The 18,610-nt window shown below is 37.4% G+C and overlaps 1 protein-coding gene across 2 annotated transcripts in view; it reads left to right on the top strand.

Annotated features, from left to right (window-relative positions):
• ATG5 (autophagy related 5) overlaps positions 1 to 18,610 on the top strand; it is a 118,961-nt gene that overhangs the window by 9,952 nt on the left and 90,399 nt on the right. For both annotated transcript variants that reach the window (XM_006098008.3, XM_023761769.1), the window contains exons 2-3: positions 2,391 to 2,556; positions 6,893 to 7,020. In XM_006098008.3, the coding sequence (XP_006098070.1) occupies positions 2,449 to 2,556; positions 6,893 to 7,020 (236 nt within the window). In that variant the 5' untranslated portion in view covers positions 2,391 to 2,448. The remainder of the gene's footprint in view (positions 1 to 2,390; positions 2,557 to 6,892; positions 7,021 to 18,610) is intronic.

The raw sequence follows: 18,610 nt of genomic DNA, 5'->3' as shown, positions 1-18,610 counted from the left end.
CCTGATTGGCCCTGCTCTGTGTGTGACAGGGTGCGGCTGTTCCCAACCCCCTGATCCGCCCTGCTCTGTGGGTGATAGAGGGCGGCGCCCCAACCCCCCGCCCCCACGGGCCCTGCTCTGTGTATGACGGGGTAGAGCCATAACCTCCCCATCGGCCCTGCCCTGAGTGTGACAGGGTGCGGCACCCCAACCCCCTGATCCGCCCTGCTCTGTGTGTGACAGGGGGCGGTGCCCCAACTCCCCTATCGGCCCTGCTCTGTGCGTGACAGGGCGGAGCTCCCCAACCCCCTGATCGACCCTGCTCTGTGGGTGACAGGGTACGGAGCCCCAACCCCCCTGATGGGCCCTGCTCTGTGAGTGACAGGGGGCAGCGCCCCAACCCCCTGATTGGCCCTGCTCTGTGCGTGACGGGGGTGGCGCCGCAACCTCCCCATCGACCCTGCCTTGAGTGTGACAGGGGGCGGTGCCCCCAACCCCCCAATCAGCCCTACCCTGAGCGTGACTGATGGTGGCATCGCAACCTCCCAATCCGCCCTGCTCTGTGCATGACACGGGGCAGCGCCCCAACTCCCCAATCAGCCCTGCTCTGAGCCCGACCAGGGGCTGTACCTAGGGATTGGGCCTGCCCTCTGCCACCCGGGAGCAGGCCTAAGCCAGCAGGTCGTTATCTCCCGAGGGGTCCCAGACTGCGAGAGGGCACAGGCCGGGCTGAGGGGCCTCCCCCTCCCCCCTGAGTGCACAAATTTTTGTGCATTTATAATCTATATAGTATATAAAAGGCTAATATGCTAAGTGTCCAACCAGTCGCTATGATGCACATTGGCCACCAGGGGACAGATGCTCAACATAGGACCTGCTGTGACACACACAGAGAAATGGCACTGTGGACCTGGCTCCCACAAAGCAACACTCAGCTTCCCCCAAGTGGGACACAGGCCCCGCCACCATCCCTGAGCGACAGCCCACCAAATCACAGCCAACACTGCTGAGACCCTATGGTGCAAAATGTGGCCCACAGCCCAGAAACGGTGGCTATGGGCACCAGGTAATGACATCACGTAGCAATGACCACCTTCCTCTCCCTAGCGATGACTAGCCTCCTTGCAGTTTCTTCAGCCCAGGAACATGACTTGCTTTAGACCCAGATGGAAACATTTCACACTTTAACCAAATATCTGTGAAGCGTTTTCCAGTGCCTCATCTCATTTGATCCTCACAGAATTCCTGGAGTATGTAGATAGGAAACTCGGTGGAATCCTATTTTCTTTTCATTAGCTGGAAAACGGAGATTTAAAAAGCTTAGAAACTTGACCCGACTGGAAAGAAGTAAGAAATGGTGGACCTTGAAAATGACTTCAGATTTTCTTACTGCGCAGAATATAATCAAACACTGCTGCAGTTAAATATTTTACCCTTTGTACTCCCTGCGTGATCTACAGTAATAATCTGCTTCATGTTGATATTTATTGTTGTGTTGCTGACAATTACCTGAAAGAGAAGTTGGGGTGCTTCACTGGCCTGAAAAAAGTTTAGCTAAATCAGAAAACAAGTCTAATTGAGCAACTTTATTCTATATCTATAAAAGACTCAGTTGACTCGGGCATGCACAATACATATAAAGCTCTCGCTGGTGCCAGTCGCACACGTGTGTTTCAATCTGTCATTGCCGATCGTGAATTTGGTTGACACTTTTATTATAAAGGGCGAATAGCGATATTAAAATATTTTCTAATTAATTTCCTTTCAATGTGCATGAATTCATGTACCGGCCTCTAGTAGTAAATAAGATGGGAAATACTGGTAAAATCAAATATTGATAGTATCTGGAGTGGGAGAGGTTTAAATATGGGGCAGGGCCCGGCCATTGTGGCTCAGAGGTTGAGTGTCAGCCTATGAAGTAGGAGGTCACGGTTTAATTCCCGGTCAGGGCACATGCCCAGGTTGTGGGCTCAATCCCCAGTGTGGCATATGCAGGAGACAGCTGATTAGTGATTCTCCCATCATTTATGTTTCTATCTCTCTCTCCCTCCCTCTTCCTCTCTGAAATCAATAAAAATATGTATTTAAAAATATATATATAGGGCAGGGATAATTGTGGGATATTTCGGTGTTGCACTCTAAGAACCTTAGGACATCATTGAAGAGTTCACTTTAGATAAGGCTTGAAAATGATGTATCTATAGTTTAACTTTGGCTGTGGCTCATTAGTTAGCCTATGTTGTAATTTTGAATTGTTTACATCTATGATCCCTTTAAATAAGTAATAGCTCTGCATTTAGAATTTGTTGCACTGATTTGGGCATTCATTTTTTCCTAAAATCTTTCTTTGTTTCAGAACAGGTCATTCATCCTTGCAAGGATCTGATTAATGCTCCTCATTTTATTTTCAGTTTAGCTTTGGTTGACAAAAGAATTTAGCCTATATGTACTGCTTTAATCACTGGAAGAATGACAGATGACAAAGATGTGCTTCGAGATGTGTGGTTTGGTCGAATTCCAACTTGCTTCACCCTATATCAGGATGAGATAACTGAACGGGAGGCAGAACCATATTATGTAAGTATGTTGATGGTGGCAAATGGGATATCTAACTTTGTTCATTTTTATAAATAAAACTCTAAAAACCTGGAGGCTATTGTTTAACATTTTATATGCAATTAGTACATGCTTTTATTATGGAAAATTAGAAAACACAGATCAGCAAAACAAATGAAATTAAAATTGCTTCTATTCTTACCACCCAGAGGGGAAAAACACTGTTGACATGTTGTTATGGGACCTTCTTGACTTTGTTTTTCTTATGCACATATGTATATATTGATGATGGAATCAGAAGTTATCTGCTGTTTTTCTTTTAACAGGAAGCTGTTTTGAAAATAATACATTCAGATTTGATTCTTTCGTCTTGAGGTGGTTCCAAGCAACTATTTGACAAATTCTTTATCATAGCTCAGTGAACATATGAACATATGTGTATGCTTTTTCACATGTCATTGAGCTACTCTATATTATATAAAATACTAGTGGCCCGGTGCACGAAATTCATGCACAGGGCTGGGGGAGTTCCCTTCAGCCTAGCCTGCACCCTCTCCAATCAGGGACCCCTTCGGGGATGTCCAACTGGACTATCCCTTGTTTCACCTTAGTAAAGCTTGCCCTTTGCATTTTCACTTGTCTGTTTGGGAGGCAGCACTGCTCCTAAGCCTGCTTGAGCGATGGGAAGTCAGACTGCTGGAAATCTCAACAATTTTCTTTTCTGCCTTTAGAAAAACTTGTGTAATTAAAAACAAAATGTGGCCATAGTTTATTTTTAGAAGAATTTCATTTGTTAGATATATTTTTCCTCTAATTCTTCTAGATGGGTTAGGATAGCATTTTTGTTTTATTTCCAAACTAGATTTTTCTATTTTAATTAAAATTTTTAACCTTGAATAGCTTTCTAATAGTGCCTGAACAGAGGAAAATATGTGTCTAGTTGTCAAAGTGGCAAAAACCTAAAAATATATCATTTAAGTCTGTTTACTTTTGAATCAGAATATGATGTTTGAACCCGGCTGGTGTAGCTCTGTGGTTGAGCATCGACCTATACATCAGGAGGTTGCCAGTTGGATTCCCAGTCAGAGCACATGCCTGGATTGTGGGCTCCCCAGCAGGGGGCGTGCAGGAAGGGACATAGGGACATATTTTATGATCCATTTACTTTTAAGATATGCTCTTATTGATTTGTGAGAGAGGGGGAGAGAGAGAGAAACATCAATGAGAGAGAAACATCAGTGGGATGCCTCCTGCATGCCCCCTACTGGGGATCAAGCTCACAACCAGGGCATGTGCCCTGCCCTGGAATCAAACTAGTGACCTCTTGGTGCATGGGATGACGCTCAACCGACTGAGCCACATGACCAGGACTTATGATCTATTTCTATGAGGTACCTAGAATAGTCGTAACCAAGACAGAAAGTAGAAAATTGATTACCTAGGGCCAGGGGGAAGGGAACAATGGGGACATTATTGTTTAATAGGTACGGAATTTGAGTTTGAGATGATGAAACATTCTGGAGAATGGACAGTGTTCATGGTTGCACAGCAGTGTGAATGTATTTGATGCTGCTGAACTATACACTTAAAAATGGTTAATAGGGAAAATTTTATGCTAGGTATATTTTACCAGGATTTAAAAAAGTAAAGTAAACCAGTGAGATGCACCTATGAAAAAACAATGGTACAATCTGGATGTACAAGGCAGGATGATGTCTTTTTGCTGTTATTTTCTTTTCATTTTTACCTATTTATTTACTAGCTACTTATTTAAAATTTACTAGATAAATTGTATCTAATATAGTCATTCTTAAGTCTTAGAATTATTTCTTAGAGTTACTGTAGATATTTATATGTTATAGATTACTACCGTAGGCCAAGAACAGAAGAGTCTAAGTACACTTCCCTGTAGATTCTGTCTTAAGGAGGGGCATTCTTTATTAATTAATGTTTTTGGCCTTTTGTCTTACTTTAACCTTTGACATCTCCAATTCGTGCAGCAAATATTTATTGTGTGCCTACTATAATGTTGGGGGCATTGGGACTGTAGCAGTGAACAAAACACACATAATCCTGTCTTAATGGAGCTTACATTCTAATGTTCTTCATTTCCTTATTGTAAAGAAGTTTTTGTTTCCTGAAAATCATTTGAGAATTTTTCAGCAACTTTGATTAAACCATAGGCATGTAGTACCACACTCCCTAAAACAGGAGCTGATGTCCATACTCATTAGTCCTAATGTGTCTTTCTTCTTACAATCTCCATAGGTTAATATCATTCTCTACAGAACAGATTATTATCATTATTATTATTAAATGCCCAACAGACATTTTAAGTTAAAGTTCAGACTTATAATATAGAGCTTATTCGACTGATAGATTATATGTATTTATTTTTTTAAATGGTTAAGTTACCATGCTGTTTTAACTTCTTAGAGACTGTCCATGTTACACCTATATTTGATGCTGTTATTTCTGACTTTAATGAATCTTTTCTTTGCCATTTATGTAATAGAATATGATTTTGGAAAGTTATTTAAATTGTATATAAAATAGAGTGGTACTACTTCCTGTAAAACAACGAGTGCTTTTCCTTATACTAGCGTTAGTTCCCCTTTTCTTTTCTTTTCTATCACATTCTAGTTGTTTCTTTATAAAAGAGGATCTTATGTTCTTTGAATCCACAATAATATCCAACAGCTTGTTATATAGTATTAGTACCATCTATTCCAGTGATGGCGAACCTATGACATGCGTGTCAGAGGTGACACGCGAACTCATTTTTTTGGTTGATTTTTCTTTGTTAAATGGCATTTAAATATATAAAATAAATATCAAAAATATAAGTCTTTGTTTTACTATGGTTGCAAATATCAAAAAATTTCTATATGTGACATGGCACCAGAGTTAAGTTAGGGTTTTTCAAAATGCTGACAACGCCGAGTTCAAAAGGTTCGCCATCACTGATTCCATTCTGGAGCATGCCTTCCACACCATCATTCTCTATAGTCCCTAGGATCACTGTTATGTTCTCTTACCTACATGGAGCCTGTTATCTTGAGCTTCAGTGATTAAATATCACTTCCTTTAACCAGAATATTTCCCTTTGTATATATACCCCAGCCTAGTAGTTCTACTTGATTTACTGATCAGAAGACATAACCTTAAATAAGCAGTATGAAAAAAGATGCAGTTAGACACACAAAAGCAGCTGAAAAAGAGTATCAAAACAATTTTATCAGCAAAAGAAAACAGAAGCTTAGGAAAGCAAGAAATGGCTAGAGGGTCTATACTGCAAAGGAGGAAAAGATGAATTCTCACCAGTGTTCTCTTTTCATTTATCTTATGTTTTCTTTCTGAGTACCTTTCCTGGGGGGAAAACAGTGATGGCTATCACACTAATCCAGTTGAGGCTTTACCTAGCCCAATATTCCCTCCCAAACTCTTCTCTCCAAAGTTCAAGGCCCAACCTACATAAGGATAGAGTTGAGGGAGTTGACAGTGGTAGGATCACCAGTCAACCAGCATTATACTTAAGCTTGTACTTTATTGCCCTTTATCACCAAAATCTGTTCTGACTGATCTCCAGACCTTCCCCACTTTTCCATTTCTTGATCCCCATCATCTCCTCATGTAATATTTCCTTAACAGATTTCCTGTCTATAATCTCCTTTTAGTCTTTTATGTACAACTGCTAGAATGTTTCTCAAATACTGTTTCTCATCATGCCATTCTTTTATTCATGGTATCGTAATGGCCCCTGTTGTTGATCAAATGAAAATTTCTATTTGACTTTTAAAGATCTGTTGCTGCCATAAATATTTTTGTAAGTAGTTATAAAAATACTCACTTTTTAAACCTCTACTTTAGCCTCATATAGAGGACAGATTATGTCTTTGTCTTGGTATTCATCATTGCAACTAATCTAGTACACAGTAGATTTTCAAAACATGAGAAAGCAGTTGAGAAGTCCTGATTGACCAATCAAGGTATACAGTAGAACTGAGTTGATTATGCTCTCAGAACAGTTTAATTATTTTTATAAAGTTGATTCATATTTTTAAGTTAAAGTTGCTTGAAATACTAAGTATCCTAAATAGTATGGCATTTGGTTACATTGTTCTTTTATTTGGAGGAAATTATAGAAAGAGTATACTTAGATTTGTGTTGCTTATTCCAGGCATTTATGCTGTACTTAAAGTAATGATCTCATAAGAAATTTTTAAACATCTTAACCTTTAGCCTTTGATTTGTGTGGAATATTCAAAATAATGCAGAGAACATGGTTGTTTTTCCTTAAAATTCAAAAATTTATTTTAATAGTAAATAAATACGGTCTTACAAATTTTCATTTCAGTTACTTTTGCCAAGAGTAAGTTATTTGACGTTGGTAACTGACAAAGTGAAAAAGCACTTTCAGAAGGTTATGAGACAAGAAGACATTAGTGAGATATGGTTTGAACATGAAGGCACGCCACTGAAATGGTGAGTGAATTTTTCTGCATTATTAAACACTGAGTATATGCTAACTGTAAGAAGGTATAGTGCCCTGAAGCAATTTTTAAAAACTTCTGTAAAGAAAGAAATCACTGGCTTAGCTCACATGACTCAGTAAATTTTAAGCTATTATTAGACTATTTTATTGAAAATATTTCTGCCTCCCATTTGGATTCATGGGAGATTGAATAGATTTGTATATTTTTAATAGATTTTTATATGCTATAATAATATATTTGTTTATGGGTTGTTGTTTTTTCAAATATATTTAAAACCCCTTTATAAATAAGTCACTCTGTGACACTTCAACTTTGTTTCTATCTCCAAAATCTTTACAGATCTTTATTTATTTATATATATATATATATATATATATATATATATATATATATATGCATGATTATCTCCAATGACATCTTTCAAACCGATGGCCACATTTAGTTGATCACTATGCCATAAGCACATTTTATCTAGCCTTGGTTTAGTATTTAAAGTATATTGATTTCCTTTTTATGTGAAAAATAATTTTGGCATTATATTATTTTTTGAGTTATATTGAAAATAAATCCTGAATCTGTGTTTATCCATATACAGATGATGTATTTTATACTTCCTCTATTATTGGGAGTTTTGTTTGTTGTGCTTCCAAACAAATTTAATGAAACCGGAGAAATTGCAGAGAGAAGAATATGAAAAAATGGTTATAAGTGTTGAAATGCTGCCAAGTGGATACAAACTGAATCAAAATTTAAATGAAATATGAAGAGTAGAAACAGGCTAAAAATGGACTTGTTCTCTGAATATGAGACTATTAAAATGAGTTTTAAAAGTGACTTAAATAAAAGGAAGCTGGTAGGTGTTTAATAAGTGTGGCTGAATTCAAGGATTGTTTAGAACAAGGAGTGAACTTTTGGAATTCACCTTGTGCTCATGAGTAAATTTTTCATAATAGTTTAGAAATATATAGAATGATATTTCATATTGTTACTGGTCACATTTCTACCATTTTGAGGTGGTTCTGGGACAGGATGACAAAGTTCCTTAAATTTTTTTTTAAATCAAAACAATACTGACCTTGCCCTGGCTGGTGTGGCTCAATTGGTTGGAGCATTGTCCCATGCACTGAAAGGCCACAGGTTTGATTCCCAGTCAGGGCACATTACCTGGGTTGCAGGTTCGGGGCACATGTGGGAGGCCCCGATTGATGTTTCTCTCTCACATTGATGTTTCATGTTTCTCTCTCCCTCTTCACCTCTCCCTTCCATTCTCTCTAAAATCAGAGGAAACATATCCTCGGGTGAGGATTAAAAATACCCCACACAAAACCAGTACTGAGCTTCATGATTGTACTTGAATCATGTATCAGATTCATGACTCTTGAATAGTTCTAGACCTCAGGCAAGATAGATAGATAGATAAATGTTTTTTTCTGGGTATTTTTATTTCTCAGAAGAATTGGAGGTTTTGGAATGGGAAGGTGGCTTAAAAGAAGCATTAGAGAAACAAGGATCAGGAGAGTAGTGGGAAAGGAAAGAGGGGGGAAGATTGTAGGTTAATAATAAGACATAGCTATGTTCTTGACAGATCTATCTATATTCTAATTTAATATTGTAATTGCATTGTTTATGTGTATTTGTTATAGATTATTATAAGAATCTGTGTGACTGACACCAGGCTTTGCTATTTTAACCATTGTAGAGCAGGATTTCCCAACAAAGGCCCTATTGACACTTTGACCTGGATAATTCTTTGTTGGGGAGGGCTACCCTGTACATTGTAGGATTTTTAGCAGCAGCCCTTGCCTCTACCTACTAGCACCAATAAACATTCCCTCTAGTCATGATAATAGTGCTTTTCGTGGGATGTAAAACCACCCCCCAATTGAGAAATCCTAGAAAAGATGGGAAACCTCAATTTAGCTTTTATAGTAAATGATGATTGTTAAGTCATCATCCTTTAGATGCTGTTTTCATCTGTCTTGTGTGGAGGCTATTTTTGTATTTGATATGCTTTGTATTCTATTGGTTTGTATTCTACATATGCTATCAAATAATATTTGGACCCATGTATCACTGCTACTACAGAGTAATATTTTTGGCATAAATATATCATGTTCCTACTTTGTCAGTATTTATCCCTTTGAATGTCTTTTATTAAACAGTGAAATTATTTCCCCTTTTAGAGAGCTTATATGAAAGTAATTGTGTTCATGGATCTTTGTTCATTTTAGTTTTGGGGGTGTTAACATTTTATGTATGCTACCACTTGCATAGTTATGTCTTGTCTTGCTGTAAGCTCATTGTATTTAATAGCTTTACGTACACTTTCCTTTAGTATGGTTAAGTACTCCCTATAAGGAATGAATAACTTTCAGAGGCATGAGTGTAATCCAGGACTTCTGAGCTAAGTCTTGATCTTTTCTCTCTTTGTTCCCAACAATAGCAGTTTTTTTCTGTGTTAAAAGAATTATCTTCCTGGAAATAGGCTATCAGTAACTACCTGGCATTTAATTAAGCAGTAAGTCTCATAGGATAGGGTAATCATTGTGCAGCTACCACTGAAGCTTTCTAGGACTTGGGCTTTGGAGACGATACAAGTATCTTAAGAGTAGAGGTGTATTTATTTGAGTAGGATGATAGCATCTTTCTTATACTTGACGAGAGGCCCAATGCACAAAATTGTGCATGGGTAGGGTCCCTAGGCCTAGCTGGCGATCAGGGCTGATCTGTGGCGCCTCCTGCTTGCTGGCCCCGCCCACCTCACTGGCCCTGCCTCCTGCCACCACTGCTGGTTGCCTCCCTCTGCGGGGTGACTGGCAGAGTGATTGCGGGGTGGGGGGCCGCTGGCACCCGCCTTGGCTGGCCTAGGGCCTGCGGGCTGGGGGCTGGGGGCAGCTCCTGCATTGAGCGTCTGCCCCCTGGTGGTTAGTGCACATCATAGCGACCGGTTGTTCCACTGGTGGTTCTGCTGTTCTGTCTATTTGCATATTAGGCTTTTATTATATAGGATTCTTTGGAGTTTTAAATAAATTCAAGTGAGAAAGTAAATTAAACACCAGTTTAGACAATTTATTTTAAAAAAGAAAGAACATTTATTCCTTTTCCCTTTACAAGTTCTTTTCCAATTTGTACTTATTGTTTTTATAATTGTTTAAATATCTGCATGAGATGCTTAAGCTGGGGCTTTGTACCTTAAGCAGTAGCATGTAAGATATGCTAAGTCAATGTTTGTTTAAGGTATGGATGAATCTAAATTAGTCTCTTTTATGGAGAAAACTGAGAAAGCTAAAATAAATAAAATAACTTGTGCAAATAAGCAAGTAGGACCAGATTTTGAGAGTCTTAGTTCAGGACTCTTTCCACCACACCTCCTGATATTCTATTTGTCAGTTGTTTTCTACAGTTCTATGTATTTTTTTCTAATTGTTTATGTTAATTTGTCCAGATTAGAATAGCAGAATATTTAAGAGCAGTGTCATACACTTAATGAGTACTTAATATGTTGTTGATTTGTAGAGAGATTCCAAGGAGGTTTTATCTGATTGGTGCTTTAGCCTCTACAGTCTTTTGTCTGTTTAACTTTTTAAAATCACTTGGGAAGTGGAAAGGGCTGATCTAATTCAAATGTAAGGGTCTTGGTGGTTTTTTTTAGAGTGATTTGAGTTGGTTAGTCAGCAGAGGGTGCTCTAACATTGCATTTTAAAGAGTGAAGTTTCGTGTACCATAACTCAAATGTTCAGAATTTGTTTGTTACTTTTATATTACTTATTTTAAGAGAATAGTTCTTCTAAAGAATACTTCATAGTATACCCTAATACTGGTTTAGATTTTAGGCCTTCAGATACAAAACTTAGAAAAGCTTCTCTTTTTGTCAACTATAAAACAAGTCTTTCTAATGGGATATTATTTTGTGTAAATTGACTTATTTTCCGGACTTGTTGAAAGTAAGAAATTGAAACTACCTTTTGAATTAAAAAAAGAAGCAAATACTAATGTTGATTTTAAGCATAGACGTATAGAATGACCCAGAATTTAATAGTGTACCTAGGTGATTTCAAAAGTAAATTTTAACAAAATAACTTTAACATCTTAATCATAAATGTTATGAAGGCACTTCTCCATTCTAATCATTTTTCTAAGGTTGTAAATTTCTAGAATTTTATAAATTATTCTGTAAACTAGATATTTGAAATGTGGATTACTTATAGCATTTTATACATGCAATAGTCCATTGGTTATTGGTTATTTTTGTACATAAGAACATAAGAATAGGCTTAGAAAGCTGTAAAACACAGTGCTAGTCTACAGTTGTTTGTGCCATGGATAAAGGCAAAATTGATTGCAATCATTAAATTACTTTGGTTTACATTTGAGTTACACCTTTTTTTTTTATTCAATGAATGCAGCAAACTTATGAACAGGCTGCATTTATTTCAGTGAAATGGAATGGGACAATAGTTCTCTAGTATATGGGGAAGATTGCTGTCAGTGCTGATTTTAGACTACTGGTTTGCTGTCTGACTGCAGATGTTTAGACTAGAATGAGCACCCTTGGCTGGCTTCAGAGCATATCCATTATTGCTATGCTGTGAGCCAGTTGTGTATATGTATGTTAGCCCTAATGAAAGGGTAAAGAAGAAACAACCTTATGCAAAGAAAAATGAAAATATTAATTTATTTTGAAAATTGGATTTAGAAAAAACAAGAGCAGTTTAAGGAAGAGAAAGAAAATGAATAAAATGTGAAAATAGACCTAACACTAAATATTCTGGTGCAACCATTTTTTTAGGGCAATATAGATTGAACCTTTAGCTAGTTGGATCCTCTTCTGATATATATTCCAGGTTCAAATCCTCACCACTTCCTTTGCTATTTAATTTAGGTTAGATTGGCAGTAGTAACAATGGCTACATTATGATTTACTTATAGTTACAGCGTATTGTGGTTTCTATTTTGTGGGTTAGGAACCTCTTGACAAAACTATCTAGAATATCTGTTTAGAGGAGTTGTGCAAGTTTGTACTTTTGAAGTCCTTGATGTATGTAAATCAGATTATAGTGTAAGAAATTTAGTAACTTTAATGTTTGCTAGTTCTGTTTTCTTTTAGAGATTTTATTGCATATTAATAGGTTCATTAGAAAGAAATAATCTTAGAATCAATTAAGATAGTGTATTTTTTTCGAGTTAGTATTCTTGCATCAGAATCATTCTGACATAAACATCTGCTTTGAGCCATATATGAACCATATACTTTTACAATAGAAATAAGTAGTTATGGCCTAGCTGGTTTGGCTTAGATAGAGCGTCAGCATGCGGACTGAAGAGTCCCAGGTTCGATTCCGGTCAAGGACACATGCACAGGTTGCAGGCTCGATCCCCAGTGCGGGGGTGGGGGGGGGTGGGGGGGTGTGCAGGAGACAGCCAATCAATGATTCTCTCTCATCATGGATGTTTCTATTTTTCTCTTCCTTCCTCTCTGAAATCAATAAAAAAATATTTTTAAAGAAAGAAATAAGTAGTTATTTTATTCTTAAGTTTTTATATTTTTAGAATTCTTGTTTATATTAATACTTCATCTGTATTTAAATATATAAATTAGCCGTAGCCGGTTTGGCTCAGTGGATAGAGCGTCGGCCTATGGACTGAAAGGTCCCAGGTTCGATTCCGGTCAAGGGCATGTACCTTGGTTGCGGGCACATTCCCAGTAGGAGATGTGCAGGAGGCAGCTGATCGATATTTCTCTCTCATCGATGTTTCTAACTCTCTATTCCTCTCCCTTCCTCTCTGTAAAAAATCAATAAAGTATATATTAAAAAAAATAATAAATAAATAAATAAATAAATAAATATATAAATTAGAGAAACCAAGATGGCGGCATAGGTAAACACCGGAAATTGCTGCCTCGCACAACCACTTCAAAAATACAACTAAAAGACAAAACGGACATCATCCAGCACCACAGGAAGGCTGGCTGAGTGGAAATTCTACAACTAGAAGGAAAGAGAAAAGCACACTGAGACTCAGAGGAGGTGCGGAAGTAAAGTGCAGAGGTACGGAGGCGCATGTGGAAAGGGCTGGCAACTGAGGACGCGGTTGTCTTTTTCAATCGGGAGGGAGTCTCAAGCTCCCGACTGCTCTGAACTCCAGTTCCGGGCAAGTCTCTGGGGACCCAGACTCATACGGGGAGAAACTGGACTGTCTGGCATCGGTCGGAACTCAAGGGCGGCTTTCTCTCAGAGGTGCTTGCAGCGATTACCGGCACTGAGACTCGGGGCCTCTTAGGGTAGGACTGAGGATCAGCCATAGCTGTTTGCTCCACCCTTTGATTCCCTGAGACCCTGCGACACCCAAGCTGTGCGCAGAGGCTTTTGCATATGGAAGGCCTGGCCCTTTGCAATCTGAAAATTACCTAACAAACTTCAGCTGGGTCAGAGAGACCCAGAACTTCCAAAGGAAGGCCAAAGGCCCCACAGCAGCTTGAATTGCTTCACAGCTGGGCCTCATCTGGGCACCTCCAAACCCCAAACAGAGAAGAGGAATCTGCAGATCTCCCCATAGCTCCTGCTGGGTAGCCTCAGGCAGAGACTAAATTAGCACCTCCTTAGAGATCCAAGAGCCAGTGTACCCAGTGGTCAGAGTGGGACCATCCAGATTACAACTCCTCAGATACATAAGGGACACACTCAGAGGGCAGACTCAGTGAGCATCAAAGCCCCACTGAAGCAAGTCTTGCCCCAGAAGAGTGTCTCCAGCACAGAAGTTCTCCCACTGTAGACACAGCTGATTCTCACAGCCAATTGGCCTGGAGGTCAATTCCTCCCAGTGATACCTACAACAATCAAGGCTTAACTACAACAAGACTGTACACAAAGCCCACAAAGGGATGCACCAAGAGTGTCCACCTCAGGAGAAACCAGGTAATTGGGGAGGCTGAGCCACTGGGCCCTATAGGACATCTAGCTCAGAAAGCCACTCTATCAACACAGGGAAGCATAAAAAATGCGGAGATAAAGAAACAGGTCACAAATGACAGAAATGGAGGAAAGCAAACTACTGGATATAGAGGTCAAGAATTTTCTAGAAACTGCCGATAAATTTAGTGAGACCTTCAAGAAATCTAGTGAGACCCTCGAGGATATGAAAAAGGACCATCTGGAAATTAAGTATACACTGACTGAAATAAAGAATATTATACAGAGTTCCAACAGCAGACTGGAGGATCGCAAGAATCAAGTCAAAGATTTGAAATACGAAGAAGCAAAAAACACCCAACCGGAAAAACAAAAAGAAAAAAGAATCCAAAAATACGAAGATAGTGTAAGGAGCCTCTGGGACAACTTCAAGCGTACCAACATCCGAATTATGGGGGGGTGCCAGAAGAAGAGAGAGAACAAGATAATGAAAACCTATTTGGAGAAATAATGACAAAACTTCCCCTACCTGGTGAAAGAAATAGACTTACAAGTCCAGGAAGCATAGAGAACCCCAAACAAAAGGAATCCAAAGAGGACCACACCAAGACACATCATAATTAAAATGCCAAGAGCAAAAGACAAAGAGAGAATCTTAAAAGCAGCAAGAGAAAAAAAGTCAGTTACCTACAAGGGAGTACCCATATGACTGTCAGCTGATTTATCAGCAGAAACTAAGCAGGCCAGAAGGGAGTGGCAAGAAATAATCAAAGTGATGAATACCAAGAACCTACAACCAAGATTACTTTACCCAGCAAAGCTATCATTCAGAATTGAAGGTCAGATAAAGAGCTTCACAGATAAGAAAAAGCTAAAGGAGTTCATCACCACCAAACGAGTATTATATGAAATGCTGAAAGGTATCCTTTAAAAAGAGGAAGAAGAAAATGGCAAAGATAAAATTATGAACAACAAATACACATCTATCCACAAGTGAATCTAAAAATCAAATGAATAAATAATCTGATGAACAGAATAAACTGGTGAATATAATAGAATCAGGGGCATAGAAAGGGAGTGGACTATTCTCGGGGGGGAAGGGGTGTAGGGGGTGCGGGAAGAGACTGGACAAAAATCGTACACCTATGGATGAGGACAGTTGGGGGGGGGGTAAGAACAGAGGGTGGGGTGGGAACCAGGTGGAGGGGAGCTATGGGGAGAAAAAAGAGGAACAACTGTAATAATCTGAACAATATTTAATTTAAAAAATTTAAAAAATAAATATAAATTATAGAAACAATAATATTTAAATTGCCATCATAATTCTCGGTATATTAGAAAGAAGCCATCATCGTTTACCACTTGACTTCAATGAACTTTAAAAAATATATATATATTTAAATCATTTTGTAAATATTTGGAGAATAAGGATAAAGAAATAGTGTAAACAACTTTATCAGAAATTTTAGAAAGCATTTAAATACAGCAGATTTACATTTTCACCCCATATTTTCCTGATTTTTAATTTTTATATAACTGAAATGGTTAACATCCTCTGACTGTAAGAACTGCTCATCAGTTGCCATACATTCAAATGACCTTTCTGTTGAATGACTAAGTGAATAAGAATGCCATATGACATCCTTAGAAGTATATTGTTTGTTTATTAGTTCTTGAGTTCTATAAAATTCATCTACTACAGGGCGGGAACATCCAGCCTGAGGGCCGTATAGGCCCATGAAATCATTTGGTCTGGCCCTGCCGAGGCATTAGGGGTGAGTTAATTAAATGTTTGACTAACTATAGCAGGCTAATTTTTTAAGTTGATAACTTTGTATGGCCCTCAAGTGATGTTAGAGATATCCAAATGGCCCTTTTCAGAAAAAAGGTTCCCTGCCCCTCATTAGTATAGCATTTAAAGCAGCGGTTCTCAACCTGTGGGTCGAAACCCCTTTGGGGGTCGAACGACCCTTTCACAGGGGTTGCCTAAGACCATCGGAAAACACATATATAATTACATATTGTTTTTGTGATTAGTCACTATGCTTTAATTATGTTCAATTTATAACAATGAAAGTACATCCTGCATAACAGATATTTACATTACGATTCATAACAGTAGCAAAATTACAGTTATGAAGTAGCAACAAAAATAATTTTATGGTTGGGGGTCACCACAACATGAGGAACTGTATTAAAGGGTCGTGGCATTAGGAAGGTTGAGAACAACTGATCTAAAGACTCATAGTCTGAGATTTCACTTTAAATGATCAGTTTTATCATTGTCATTAAAGTCTAAGGTACTGCTATCTGTCTCTGCAAAAATCTTCTGATTTAATAAGTGTGTAGCACCTTCCTCTTAATTTTCTTCTCTCTCCTGTTATGGATGGAAAATAATGACATTTTGAATTTTCAACTATATTAGTGATGGCTAAAGTAGACTCCAAAGATGGAGTCTGATCCTTTTTTTAAACTTTACTCAACTATGACGTAATATTTTAGATGACACGTTACGAAAATGGAAAAAGGATACTTTATTGTATCATCCTTCTAGGCATGCCATTATTGTGCCAAATTCTTACTATTTTAGTCATTTTTAGCATTAGTTGGGAATAATTGCTAAGTGTAACGATGAAATAATTCCAAGAATGATAAAATGGCAAAATGTTTCAAGATAGAGGAAAGACAAGATCACCAAGATCCCATAAAACATCATAGATCTATAAAAGGGTCCAGTAGATCCTTGTGGAAATTAGTAGATAAAGTTTTCATCTTTTTTTTTTTTAATGAGTTTTCTGTGTGGTTTTTATAAGACCTTTAAGAAAAAATGAGAGTTATGAAGTGTCAAACCTAAAATAAAGGTGCTCAGAAAAGACATTCAGAACCTAAAATTGGGTCTATTTGATCTTTTTTCTTTTTCTGATTTTTAAAAAATATATATTTTATTGATTTCAGAGAGGAAGGGAGAGGGAGAGAGAAATATTACTGATGAGAGAGAATCATTGGTCAGATGCCTCCTGCACACCCCCTACTGGGGATCGAGCCCGCAACCTGGGCATTTGCACTGTCCAGGAATCCACCTTGACCTCCTGGTTCATAACCTCCTGAATCAACCACTGAGCCATACCAGCTGGGCAATGGAATCTTTGTGGTAAACTGAGGGTTATCTATTTTGTGGCTCTTTGATTTATGCATTCACAAATAGCTAGTTTGTTCAAGATTCTGTGCGTTTACAGTCATGTTTATTTTAATATTGAGGGTAAACAATAATTGATTATGAGTCTTTTCATGTTTAACTTGTATTCTGACCCAAATAATTATTATTTATTTAAAAAATATATTTGATTGCATATGACATTATTGATTGCTTTTAAAGTAATATTTGACTTGAGAATTTGCATACAGTTTCATTGTGAATGGCAGAGAATATGCACAATACTGCACTGCTAGCTATTTTATGGGACCACTGGAGAATCTATCCAATGGGCCAACTACTTAATTTGTTAGAGATTCTATAATTATATGTGCAGTACTACATAGAATTTGGAAAGCAATAGTCCCTATTAGCTGAAATATTCACATTCATTCTTAACTTATTTGTACATACCTAAGATACCTAAGAGGAACATTATTAAAAAGAAAAGAATGAAGACAAAAAAAGGTCAGTTGTAAAAGTACAAGGCCTTATGTAGAACTTATACAATTTTAAGAGTTCAGAGAAAGGGACCAAAAGGGACTAAAATCTATAATTTGTCTCCAGTGCAATATTTTTGTTGTTTTTTAAAATTGTTTTTATTTTAGGTTTTGATTGATGCCAGAATTTTTTCTGGTTTCAGAATATCCCGAACGAAACATTCTATTATTTAGGTAGTCCAAAATTTCCTTCAGTATTCATTTCTATTTGTGAAAGACTCGTAATAGATGCTGACCTTTGAATAGAGAGAAGTTTAAGGGTTATTATTAAGAAATACAACTCATATGACTAAAGCTACCCACTGTTTTATTTTAGTAGCAGGACATTCATCCTAAATTCATTCTAAATAAATATATGATCTATAATGACTGATGACTTTTTCACAACTATATTATGTAGACATAAGGAAGCATAAATAGTATTAGCTGATATTTGAATCTTGGTGAGATAATGTATTGGCTCACTCATTTTGAGGGAAATAAGATATATTTTCAAATTTTTTAGTTCTTAAATCTAGGAGTAATTCACTAATATATGGGAAACAACAGGACTGTACATAACACCACCCAGTCCTCTTTTGCCATTGTTGGGAGTATTATTTAATTCTGATTTACTAAATAACTATTTTAAATTCTTTAAAAGGGTGGTATAAAAAATAAGGTTTGTACATTGAAATCAGCAAGGTTTGTATTATTTTGCTTATTGCTAAATAATTTGCTTAACTGTGAGTAATGGTTATATTAGGAAACATTCTCTTATTTAGGAAATCAATTTTTTTTTAAACTTTGGAATTCAATTGCAAAAGAATATTCAATCATTTTAGAAAATTTTCACATATTATATGGAAAAAGTAGGTTTTAGCCTAATCTATATTTAGATGTGTATGTATAAGTAAAAGACTGGAAATTTATATGCTATAATATTAATAACCACTACAAAATAGGCAATTGCATGCTCTTTTAGCTGCTCTTTTT

The sequence above is a fragment of the Myotis lucifugus genome, unplaced genomic scaffold, assembly GCF_000147115.1.
Source record: "Myotis lucifugus unplaced genomic scaffold, Myoluc2.0 scaffold_216, whole genome shotgun sequence".
In the NCBI taxonomy this organism is placed as follows: domain Eukaryota; kingdom Metazoa; phylum Chordata; class Mammalia; order Chiroptera; family Vespertilionidae; genus Myotis; species Myotis lucifugus.
This window is presented reverse-complemented; position numbering and strand designations above follow the sequence as displayed.